General features: G+C 31.7%; 1 protein-coding gene across 1 annotated transcript; it reads right to left on the bottom strand.

Annotated features, from left to right (window-relative positions):
- Nucleotides 1-271: 271 nt before the first annotated feature.
- On the bottom strand, nt 272-6,284 carry LOC149138946 (rac-like GTP-binding protein 5). Its single transcript, XM_089453231.1, has 7 exons — nt 5,672-6,284; nt 5,351-5,438; nt 2,864-2,973; nt 2,673-2,736; nt 2,380-2,444; nt 2,098-2,163; nt 272-535 (listed from the first exon to the last, which is right to left on the bottom strand). Exons 1-7 carry the CDS (start codon nt 5,768-5,770, stop codon nt 425-427), a joined length of 603 nt encoding a protein of 200 aa, XP_089309357.1. The 5' UTR covers nt 5,771-6,284; the 3' UTR covers nt 272-424.
- Between the last annotated feature and the right edge of the window lie 7,224 nt (nt 6,285-13,508).

Genomic DNA, 13,508 nt, shown 5'->3' with positions numbered 1-13,508 from the left:
TACAACCACATTAGATCTCAATTTCACAACCTCTGTTACAATACTGACCTTCCTAGCCTTTTACAATGCCAAAATTATAGTGAACTCGGGAGGCTTCTCTCCAAGCTTTTTGAGCATAGGAATAAAATCTTAAATCAAAATAAATAATTTGTCTTTTTAGGTCCGATAGATCATTATTTGGTCTCAGCGGACGTTAACCATCATCATCATCATCATCATATAATATATGAAAACCTAATATTATTATCATAAAAAAATAGTTTGTGCATTGTCAACCTCTTAACCGTTTTTCAGTTATGAATATAATACAATATTAAGAAATCTTCGCCTACCAATATGAAATATATTCTAGAATATGGCTCCTTTGGCATGTCACTCTAGGTCAGGTTAAATTGACTTGAATCGAACCAGTCAAACACTACACTCATAAAATTGCACAAGCCTTGTGGTACTTTCTCTTCTTTTTCTTTTTTTCCTTGAGAACTGGTGGCTGCATGACAACTTTGATGGCCAAATCAAACACGGCTTTAACATTCTGCAACCAGGAACAACATTGAATCATATCAGAAAGTTAAAAATGAAAATGGATATCCGTGACCGCGTTAGTCTCCAAAATCGCATTATGCTTTGCTACTCCAAACCGAAGACTTCAAAGCAAACCTGACAAAGGTGACATTATTTGAAGCTCAATTTCCTATTTATGTTTTGTTTTAGAAATGTCATGGGCACATTCAGGGTCATAATTTTTTATCGGTTCCCTGCTCCCCTATTATAGGTGTGTTCTCTTCTAAAAAAACGTGTGGAAACAAAATCAATGGAGATGACAAAAACTCTCTGGAAATGTCTTATCAAACTATCAATAATGTTTTAAACCCTTTTTTAGTGGAAGGTTGAGTGATTCGCACGAAGGGATGTTATCTTTTTACTCAATTTTAAATTTTATGGAATATTTTTCTATTCTTGCTAAATTATAAATTCCAAGTATATCCGACTTACTAATTATTAGGCTTAGACCTCTCCTAACAAATTATGGACTCACCATGGTAAAAATTTCAAATACTTTTTATACTTGTCTCAGAGTTTCTAAGAGTTTCAGTCCTGAAACTGGTTTCTAAGCATTTCAGTCCTGGGACTCGACCAAATTAGACATTTCCTGCAACTTAGACATAACTTATACAAATCAGTTAATGATAATATTGCAGTCCCTCTGACAAATAAGTCTGGTCTATCCTTTGCCAAAATTTCCCTTCCCTCCATCTCAATATCGGTGTTTCTAAGAGTTTCAGTCCTGAAACTGGTTTCTAAGCGTTTCAGTCCTGAGACTTGACCAAATTAGACATTTCCTGCAACTTAGACATAACTTATACAAAGCAGTTAATGATAATGTTGCAGTCCCTCTGACAAATAACTCTGGTCTATCCTTTGCCAAAATTTCCCTTCCCTCCATTTCAATATCAACTGGGTGTTAGATGATGAACCCTTGTCATATTCGTGGTCAACGATGTTGGCATTTGATGATATGTATCGCGGATTTGTTAACGACAGATTGATGTTACAGATCCAATGCCCATGGGATATTAGAAATTTAAAAACACAAAGAAAATGCCTAAGGTTATGCACTGTTCTTTTATGGTGTTATGGCTCATTGTTATATTGTTATTATCATACTATCTGATTGAAGATTATCATACTATCTGATTGAGAGGGCAATAGCAGACACAAGGTAAACATGATATAGCTCATTGCTTTATGTTAGTTTTTCTGGATGGATTTGGAAGTCCTATGAATTTACTTTGGTAATTTTTGTACATTAATATAATTTTTCCAGGTTAAAAAGGGGATTTCTGTTGTTTTTTATTATTATTATAACTGTGATGATACACTTACATTATCCATCCAAAAGAGGCCAGTTTTGGGAACACTTTAAGCATCTTTTACTAAGAAAAAGGTCACTTCTTTGCACAAAATGCACACGTTTTGAAGCTACCAGGCAACCACTATTTAAGAGTATTAAACTGGAGAAGATAAACAGAAATTAGATGACAACACTTCATGGCATAAGGCAAATATGAACATGGCACATATCAGATGGTATACCTGTTGAGTCTTTGAGCTGCACTCTATGTATGCAGCAGCACCGACCTGTTTCCTCAACTCCTCACCCTGAAGATAAACAGAGACCTTCATATCTTTTCGTGGAGCATGTAGGGTGTAAATGTAGTTTTATTAAGCATGTCCATCATCTAAATTCAAAAGTTGTGCAAGCTAAAATCCCAAACATTGGGAACATATAAGCAACTTCACCTAAACTGGAATTGCCCTTATCATTAACAACCTGACAATCGAATATCGAGAATAAGCAAAATGAAACAAACATACCTGTGCAGTTGTTATTGGTGTAGTACCCAGATTGTCGGCCAAATAACGCTTATCTTCACGAAGATCTGCATTGTGAATAAAATTCACCACTGAATCAGCCTGACAAGTTAGATATATGTCTCATAAAATGCAGAGCAGGCAGCAGAGGTGAGAATGTTTTCAATCTGCTTTTGTAAATGCTTGAACTGTGAGATGTCATCAGGGAATTCACCTACGAACATCACATGCTGATGAAATTCTTTCAGTGAGAAGTAATAAGTTAACTGTTCGACAGTTTTTGTGTATTTACAAACCTAATTTTGTTCCAACTAGAACAACTGGAACTCCAGGAGCATAATGTCTAAGCTCGGGCATCCACTGCCAAGAAACAGAACAGCCATGTAAACATAATATCCTAATTTCCCATGTATTAGCTTCATTCAAAATGTACAAAACAGATCTGTACCCTGCATAAATTTAAACAGATTTGGGATAGAAAATTTACCTTCTTGGAGACGTTTTCATAGCTAGCCCCGCTGATCAAGGAAAATGCTAAGATAAATACATCAGTGCCGCGGTAACTAAGAGGCCTCAATCTATTATAGTCTTCTTGACCTGAAGCAAAAAAATTCAATTTCTTGATAAGACAACTAAAAAGTCTATGAAGAAAAAATACATGATAAAAAATTAAGTGATGCTATGACTTTAGTGACATAACCAATATATACAAAATTCATCAGTAAAAGATTTACAAGATTCTAATTTTTCTCCAAGTCAGAACATCAATGTTATGCCCTTGAAGCATTATCCAAATTTTGAGCTAAGGGGTCAAAATTAGAAGTTCCACAAAGCCTGAAACAGCCGATTTCATCAGTCCAATTCGTCAGAATTTGAGAAAGGGAGCAATGCAACCTGAAACAGCTGATTGCATCATTCTAACTCATCAGAATTGGAGCACAGGGAGCAAGACAAAAGCTCCACCAAGCCTGAAACAGCTGATTGCATTATTCTGACTCGTCAAATTCGATGCAAAAGCAGGTTAGAGCCGAAGTCTCTATACAAACCTCCCGAAGATGCTGATCGGCCGACGAAAGAAGCGAGGATGAGCAACCACCCTCTTCAGTCATGGTGTCACCCAGTGCCTCGGCCGGTGGGCCCAAAAGTCACCAGACTGGACTCGTAATAGCACACGGTGAGGTCAAGAGTACTGAACTCACACTCAGAAAATACACAGGAGTTGACTTGGACATTAAAAGAAATTCAAGTTGGGAGTTAACTTGGAAATTTGGAAAAAATTAAGTTTAGATTTTGCATATGTATATTTTTAGCGAAACTCATTTCAAATTACATAAAAGAAAGAAATTATTTTAACCTTTAATAGGTTAAAGATAGTCGGTTAAAGGTAATTTATCTCATAGATGGCACTGCATACTAGTATGATAACATTAAATCTGCTTGGAGTATATTATAGCTACTGGTCTATGAGATAAAAGGAAAAAAAAAAAGATCAGAAATATCAATAGAGAGGAAAATATTAAGATGAAGGAAATTTATTTATGGGTATAGATGAGTTAGTTTGTAAGGGGTTTATTTTTTACTATGTTATTGATTTAAAGTTAAAGAGAGTGTGGTTTTAAAAATTATTTTACAGGGTATCGAGACTAATATTAAGATGAAAGAAATTTATTTATGAGATATAGATCAGTTAGTTAGTTTGTATGGATTTTTTCTATTATGTTATTGATTTGAAGTTTATGAGAGAAGTTGAAGGTAGAAGTCATTTCTGGCCTTATAAATTATCTCACTGGTCATCCAGAGTCTAGAGGCTCACACAATCTTGATAATAATATCTAAATTGGACCGAGTCAGACACAATCCTAATAACAACATCCCTCAAATAGACAAATTAACAAATCATTATTACTCTTTATAACTAAAATATAAAACACTTTGATTTATTATAAAAATAAATTTTGATTTAATTATGAAAATAGACAAATAATGATGCATGTGAAACACTAGATTCAGAATATTTGGATTTATTATAAGAATAGATGAATTATTATTATTATGATTATTATTCAATTTTAAAGTTACGGCCAAACCAAACTTGTTTGTGGGACAAGAGATCCACCTCTGCGCAGCGATTTGATTACTAAATCTACTAAAAATATACATACCCTATCACTCTAATTTTGATAATTAATTTCGAATAACAAATATAATTTTTCCTCCCAGAAATAACCACAACCCTTTGCCCGGCCATGAGATTAAAAGATGGATGACGTTTGCCCACAACCTGCTATCGTCGTAATTACAAATTGCCATTGATTCTGACAGTTGAGAAGGTTGTTGACTTTTTTGTTCTGTAATCAGGTTATTAGAAAAAACAAAATTTGTCGTTTTCTTGTTTTCAAACATGCCTTAATAGACCCAAGTCACCTGACCTGAGACTTATGGGTCAAAATTGCAAGTATAAACTGGGGCTAGGTTAGAGACTTCTGAGACTTATAGATCGAAATTGCAACTATGAATTGGGCCAAGTTAGGATCTGATTTTTGTTTGATGTAAGAAGTAATTGAGGATCTAGGCTGAAGGAATAAAGACCTTAACTTTGGCGCAATTGGGTAGCAGCCAATCTTTTAGGCTTATGATTTATACATGATGATGCAGAAACAAAAACATTAATTATGATTTTGATTTATTAATGGAGTTGTTTTTAGTATAATTTTTTGGATTTTTTGGTATCCGAATTTAGGTGACTTGAAATTTTGATTTGCATTATTTAAACTAGTTTTTTGACTGTAGATTCAGCACCCTAGAAACTTTTAGGGCACTTGAATTTGCACTAATTTTGTTAGATAAAATGAGACCAAAAATATTTTAAAGATTCCAGTTTTTGCCCCCATTAACTGGTCAGAATTAAAAGCTTTTATTTAAAAATACTCCAATTTCAATGATGTCAGGATGCAAGTTGGTTGAAAAGTGTTACCTGCAGTGTCCCAGAGACCCAAATTTATAGTTGAGCCACCAACAAGCACATTGACGCTGAAATTATCAAACACAGTGGGTACATAATCCTGCAACACAGTTATATAAACCAATTACATGGTCAAGTCATATCCATTCTAACAAACAACCTGTAGCCTAAATAAACAGCTAACAGAATGCATAAAGCCAATCAAAGCATCTAAGCTCAGCCACACTGCATTTAAAGATCAGAACAGAAGTCAGAAAACAAGAGGGTTCTCAGCCACACTGCATTTAAAGATCAGAACAAAAGTCAGAAAACAAGAGGGTTCTTAGCACTCACAGTGGGGAACTTATTGGTTGTATAGCAAATCAACATGCAAGTCTTTCCAACAGCTCCATCGCCAACAGTAACACATTTTATAAACCTCGAACAACTCATTGCAGCAAAAAATTACAAAACTCCAGACTAGAAAACCTTTGAATTCTGACCCTCCTTCCTTCTAAACAGGGTAAACTCTCATCTCTGTATCAATGGCCGAAAAGCTGAACTGAAGTCAATAGTATCTCAAGGCTAAACCCTGAAATTCTAAAGCCCTTCTGTCCTCATATACCAATGTTCAAGAATACCCAACGTTTTACTGAAGAATGGCTGCAAAATGTATTTCTGTAAATAAACAATGCCAGCATTAAAAGGAAGGACCGCGCCAAATGTATATATACATAACAATCTTCTGAGATTCAAATCCCATACATTGTGTGTGATTTAGGCAGATTTCAGGAAGGCACAATCAGCTAAATCAGTTTGAAGCATTTAAATCTTTGGGTCTAACTGAGGTAGTTTTCAGATATACTGAGATTTCAACTGAGAAGCTCTACCAAGGGGATTGGAAGATAAATGCATGCCACAAACGTTAGTTTAAATTAAACTTCAGTGTAAGGTTGTTTAACTGATACAAAACTTGAAGTGCCAAGAGATTTGATCCTCTAACAGGAACATGTCATTTACATTTTTACATAAAATCAAAATAAATAAAAAAATCAAAAGAAAAGGTTTAAATGAATTAAATAAGAACAGGGTAGATTTTTCTTAACCTGGATGGCTTCACACTGGATGAAATAAAATTCAGAAATAAACTTTTTATTTAAAAACCAGATGTAAATATAGACTAGAAGTAAATATAAAGTTAAAATGGATCTACTCAAATTTAATATTTTATATATTATGTTTACATGTGAAAATGTTATATATATTTATATGCAAAAACAAATTTAATGTTTTATATATTATTTCTACATGTCAACATGTTATATATATATAATTAATGACGTAACAATTTTTTAATGAAATTTAAATATTTAAATTTAAATTTATTGATGTTATCCATTAATGAACATAATAACATTATTTTTATTTAAGATAGAAAATTTACTTACGAAAGTGATAACATGTTGTCCACCTTATTTTTTTAAGATAGAAAATTTACTCACGAAAGTGATAACATATATCCCACCCTATTTTTAGAAAACATGTAACTTCTCTTCCTACAATGAAGGACAACCTATTAAAAAAATCCTATATATTTTTAATAAGGGGGTTCTAATAAAGGAAATTGGGGAAAGAATAAGGGGTTCTAATAAAGGAGATTGTCAAAAGGGTTGTTAGTATAAGGAGGGATTAAATAAAATTTAGGGATAAATTTTGTACATCTTTTTCATCATTTTAAGAAATATATTTTATTATTGTATTTTTAATTTTTTTTTTCCAATTTACCAAGCAAAAATGCAAATAAGATTGTAGATACATGATTTAATAAAAGAGGTTGTTGAGAGAGTTGTTATTTTCAACGTAAAGAAGGATCAAATAAAATTTAGGGACAAATTTCTTAATATTAAAAAATATATGGTCAAAATAGATCTATGTAAATTTATTGTTTAATAATTTTTTATACGAGGTAGTTAATCATATAGTTAATGATATATTAATTTTTTTTTAGTTTAATTTGTTAATATTACCCACTCAAACACGTAATAATATTACTTTTATTTAATATGGAGAATCCACATAAAAAAGAAAAAAAGAAAGTGATAGCAAATTTTTCAACCGATCTTTAGAATACATTTAGCTTCTCTTTATATATTAAAAAGTAACATACTTAATAAACACCCAATTTTTCTTCAATTATTCAAAAGAGAGAGAGATTATAATAAGATTATTGTTCTAACCATGAACACAACTCAAATAATTTCCTAAAATTAATAAATATAAATATTTTATTAACATTCACTTAAACTAATTTAATTGTAAAATATAAATTTAGTTTTTATACTATCAAATTAAGTGTTTATTTTATCTAATAAAAATCATGGAAATACTTCTCTTTATTCACTAAAAATTAAAATCATAAGAAATTTTAAGCAACTTTAACTAAATTGTACCTAGAGTTATTTATATTTATTCACTCTTCAGAAATTTAAATAAAAATACACAAACACCAACACCTTTCAAACTTGTTATCCTTTTAAAAAAATATATTTATTTTGTTATCATCTTTTTCATCATTTTTAAAAATATTTTTAATATTACATTTTTTTAATTTATATATATATATATATATATATATATATATATATATATATATATATATATATATATATTTCCAATTAACACTTGTATTTCATAAGAAAAAAGACAAATAAGATAATAAATACATTATTTAATATATTAAAAAATTAAACAATGTTCAAACCTGGTTGGGTTCAATGTTAAGAGAATTACAACTTACAGAATAATAAATAAAAATGATATATACAAACTAAATTATTATTTTTTTTATTAGTTTAACCTATAAAATTTGAACTTTAAATTTCTTGCTTTATATCATAATATAAAGATCACCAATTAAACAACTTCATAAGATCCTTACTAAATTATTTTTATTATATAAAAAAAATAAAAAAACACAATTAAATTTATATAATTTCAAATATAATCATTTTTTAGAAATTTGAATATTTCACAATTCTTATCGATTTTAATACATGATATATAAATACAAGGATAAAAATAAAATCAACTTTATTTCTAATTAAAATAAAAATAAAAATATAATATATAAAATTTAAAAAAAAACCTCCATCTAAATCAAATTTTAAAATTAATATAAATTATATTATATAATATTTTAAATATATATCATTTAAATTAAAATTTAATTTTAAAATAGATTTAATAAATTATATTATTCATTATTATTATTATATATATATATATATATATATATATATATATATATATAATTTTTTATAAATGTAAATTATATATTCAATTTTAATTAATTTTAAAAATTTATTATTATTCTTCCCCGCAACTTTTATCTGTATATATATAAGGCAAATTACATAAACATAATACAAACTCCTTTTATAAAATTGGAAATAAATCCTTCAACCATCATAAGCAAATCACTTGTATTCCCACCTCGTGGAGCCCATAATAATGCTTTTGAAAAGCAAAGGGCTTGTCGTCGATTTTGAAAATGAAAGGGGAAACACCTTTTTAAAAGGTGAATTGCTGACCTAAAATTGTCCTTGAAGGTATGTGGTGCCCATGCAAACGTTTTAAAATGTTGGTTTAGAAAGGTGTTGTGGGGTATTCCATAACTTTAGGAAAAGTGGGAATGTTTTAGTGTGATTTTTATAATTTAGTTTATATAAGGAAGAAGGGTAGATATGGTTTATGTTATAAGGTTCGTCGAATTTTTATTTTGAGGTTTGAATTTTGGCGAACTTTAAAAAAAAAATTGAGGTTCAATGAACCTCATTGAACTTCATAGTTATTGATCAAGTTCATAAATCAAAGCTCATAACCTCATGTCACAACTCAAACTTGTAATTTATCCTTGCATTTTCCATGTTCGTGATAACATTTTTGATGTTTAATGATTTTGATTTCCTACTATTTTATCATATAATTCTATATATCTATATATATATATATATGAACCTAATGGTGAACCTCATCAAAAAATCTAAACTGAAATTGAATCTAATCATTGTTGAACCCAAATTTGAACCCGAACCATGTGACATTGGATATGGTTATGTGGACTTTAGGGTTGACAATTAGATTCATTATAAGTTATTGATAAATTTATGTGATGTGGGTTTAAGTGGTGGTGATAAATTTATTATTTATAGGTTATTGATAAATTTATGTGATATGGGTTTAAGTGGTAGTGATAAATATATTATTGATTGAGTTGTTCGTTGTTTGATATTTTAAGTATAATTTTATTGATTTAGATAAGTAAATGGAAACAAGCTATTTTTCGTTACTTAATTGTGCTTGTGAAATGTTTTATAATTAATATATTTATTATAGTTTAACATTTAATTTGTTAGTTTTTTCTTTATCTTTATCTTTAAAGTCAATGTTATGATTGTTTTTGAGAACAATGATCATAACATAATCACTTAGAGTCTTAGTTTATATGGAACATATGTGGTTGTAGCTAATTTTGACACTTTCTTGAGTGAATGGGTGAGTATGTTTAATCAATTTTCTCGGAAGCTAGTATCATCACTACACCAAACTTTTGTTACTTAAATATTTGTGGTTAACAACAATCATATCATAAATTTTTATATACAATGACCTAAAACAATGTATGGTGTGGTGTAGAATTATAACATTGTACTCTTTCATCAAACATATTCATAAATTTGATAGCGTGAATAATAAGTTATTACAAAGTGTTGTACTCACATATATAACTGAATTTTCTCTCTTGCAGAAAGTGTTTGGTTTGAATTTGTTCATGATATGGCTTGAAGGGAGTCACAAATGAACATGTAGGGAAAGGAAGGAGTTTGTGTTATTTTCAATGTATTTGAAGCGACAACATACCAAGTAGTCATTGTTCTCATCTCCAACTACCTATGGCATCCACAAACTCAAATTGGTAGAGATTTGAGGTTTGAAACATACATTTAACAATTTGGATTGTGGTTTTAGTTATGTGCTTCATTAAATTGTTAGTGTTGAATTATGTATTGATCAAAATTATTAAGAACAAGATAAAATAAAACACATATGTTTATATAAAGCTATGTAACATAAAAAGTAAACTATAATATTACAATAGTAAACTATTATAATATGATTCTCATGGTCCAACAATCAAATCACAAAAACTTACTTGGGTTATGTGTAAAATAACCCACCCACCCTAGAGATATTTGTTCATTATTTTACAACACCAATCTTGGTTAGCTTAAGTCACTCAAACCTCCTCATGATTATATCATTTCAATGAGCACTATATTGTTAGTCCCACCTTCCTTTCCATTGGTCACATTCACATTTATATCTTCACATGATTTGAGTATGAGGCCATCGAAAACATTGGGGACAAGATCTTCACTTGCAACTACCCATCTAACTTGATGGGGAGTTTCTACTTCAATAATAACTTTGCAACGAAGATAGCACAAAGTTCTTCCTACCTCATCCTAAGTGTTCATCCCCCATTTCACTTTGACATTCTCATTCATTGTTTCGAAAGTACACTAGTTGTACATTTGTTATATGTTCATGTTCTCTTTATGATTTGGGAATTTGCATCAATAATAATATTTAAAAATGAATAATTTCATTAAAATTTATGGTAATTGACTTAACCAACATCATGATAGGGTCCCATTGCTCTGATACCAATTGTTGGAAATAATAATAAGATAGGGAGGGGGGGGATGTGAATCAGTATTAGCAAGTCAATGATTTCTCATTTCCATAATTAGATTTATATTTGCTACTTCAGTTAAGGGAACTCGCGTGTACACGCAACTGTGTTTAAGGCAACTAGTGTATATCCAAAAAACTTATGATTCAGGTAATTCATCAAATGTTGATCTTTAATCAGTGCATCAGAACTTCATTAACCATATAAACAGTGACCAGGTGTAGTAAAAAAATAATATATCATCACACATAAGAACAACACATGAACACCAAGATTTAAGGTGGAAACCCATTGCGGGACAAAAACCACCTGTTGCTGTCTTCTTTTAATATAAGAAAAACCTATTTACAATCTTGTACTGGTGCAGACTCATACCAATACACAGGCACCCACCTGCAGAAGGCTGCAACCTTCTCTCATTCTCCAGCTTCTACTGGAAGGGAGCTACAACCCCCTAGCTCTTGTACTAGCCGGTTTGTTTACTAGTATGTAGGCGCCAGCCTACTGAAGGCTCCAACCTTCACTCGTTTTCCAGCTACTACTGGAAGGAAGCTCCAACCCCTTGGCTCTTGTACTGGCCGATATGTTTACCAGTACATATGCGTCAGCCTATAGAAGGCTACAACCTTCTCTCTTCCTCCAGGGACCACGTTTCATAAATTTTCAGACTGGATACTCTTGGAACACAACACCACAATATGAAGGCCACGTTTCATCCAATTTTCATACTGGACCCATCAACAACATTGAAGCTCAAAATCAATCACCACTGAAATACAACCATTGCATTAACCAATCATTAAATACTCAATCATCAATCCCTGAATCACCCAACAATTGAATCATTGAAGCCCTGTCATCAAAACACAGTCACTAGAACACAAAGTAGAACCCAGAACTCTGCAACAACCACTAGAACCAACTACAAATTCAGATATCATATTTCATAATGTATACGCTACTCTGATGAACCGAACCAGCGTGTATACATGCTTTTACCAAAGCGAACCCGCGTATACATCTGCAAATAATTTTGCAGCTATTACAGACTTCAGTTATACCCAAATCATAACATTTACAGAATAACCCATGCATCAGTATTCAGATCTAGACTATACATAATCAAACCAGATAATGATAATTCATTTCAAGCCTTAAGATCTTGATCCATCAATAGATCTTATCCCTTCATCAACCGCTAAGGTTCATCCTCGATTTAGATCAGGCAAAGCACCATAAGCTGATAACCTGTATACTAGATCTCACACTTCATCAGATATTCAATACTTGCACACTTGGCCTAATGATCTTCTCCTCCTTTTATAGTTTTAGGCCTTTCTCAATACCATGGACCAAAACCACTTAGGACCAATACCTTGGACCAAATACCTAGGGTCAATACCTCGGACCAGATACCTTGGACCAATACCATGGATCAAAATACCATGGACCAAATACCTTGGACCAAAACTTAGTTTTCCAAGATATACACGCTTTTCTTTCTGTGAAAGTGCGTGTGTACGTTATACGCTCCTTTTGGTCTGTTAACTTGCATGTATACACTCCTTTATCAAGGTGAACCTGCGTATACCTCTCTTTATTCATTCTTATGCGCTTTTCTTTCTGTGAAAGTGCATGCGTACGTTATACTCTCCTTTTGGTCTGTTAACCCGCATGTATACACTCCTTTGTCAAGGTGAACCTGTGTATACCTCTCTTTATTCATTCTTTGTAGTCTGATCATTAATTCTTTGCTATTGACCTGCTACACTATGATCTGTCATCTGAGTGAGTTGCCATCAAGGACAACACCTGTATCATAATGCCAACAATCTCCCCCTTTGGACTTGATGGCAACAACAACACCAAGTCACTCTCCCCCTTTGACATCAAGGGCAAAGGGTGGACCAAGATATTCTCTCCCTTTGACATACATTATGTTGTTCATGCTCCCCCTGAGTACATGCTAACTTATCTGATTTAGCTCCCCCTTTGTACATGTTGAAATGCACTATATCATCCATGCTCCCCCTAAGCATATGCAAAGTCTGCAAAAACATTTTCTATAAGAATAACATGACTCTATAACTCAACTAAGTGAGTATGACCTTCCTATCACCAATGACTCTTACAAACTTCAATCTCCCAACCAAGTGGGGATACACCACTTTTGACTCATCCACCCAACCAAGTGGGGATATACCAAATGTTTATACATGATTGAAATAGAAAGTATTACATCATCCTTCCCATGCATAGTGGGGTACAAATTACATAATATGACTTATGGGTCATGACATTTTTAACAAAGACCAAAGACCTAAACAAGATCATGATAGTCATTAGCAACTATCATATACCATATATGATCTACGCCATAAGTATCTGTCAGCAACATCAACAACTTGTATATGTCCATCATCAATTCAATGTAAA

Source organism: Pinus tabuliformis, chromosome X (assembly GCF_031772625.1).
Source record: "Pinus tabuliformis cultivar Carrire ecotype Pingquan chromosome X, CPIR1, whole genome shotgun sequence".
NCBI classification, from domain to species: domain Eukaryota; kingdom Viridiplantae; phylum Streptophyta; class Pinopsida; order Pinales; family Pinaceae; genus Pinus; species Pinus tabuliformis.
Note: the sequence above shows the minus strand (reverse complement) of the source record. Positions and strands in the feature narration are given on the sequence as shown.

Excerpts from the sequence above, each read along its gene's own strand:
- LOC149138946 (XM_089453231.1), bottom strand. The coding sequence starts at position 5,770 with ATGAGTTGTTCGAGGTTTATAAAATGTGTTACTGTTGGCGATGGAGCT. Across the intron at positions 5,439-5,671 it reads CAACCAATAAGTTCCCCACT|GATTATGTACCCACTGTGTT; the intron begins GTGAGTGCTAAG and ends ACTGTGTTGCAG. Across the intron at positions 536-2,097 it reads GCAGCTCAAAGACTCAACAG|AATGTTAAAGCCGTGTTTGA; the intron begins GTATACCATCTG and ends TCCTGGTTGCAG.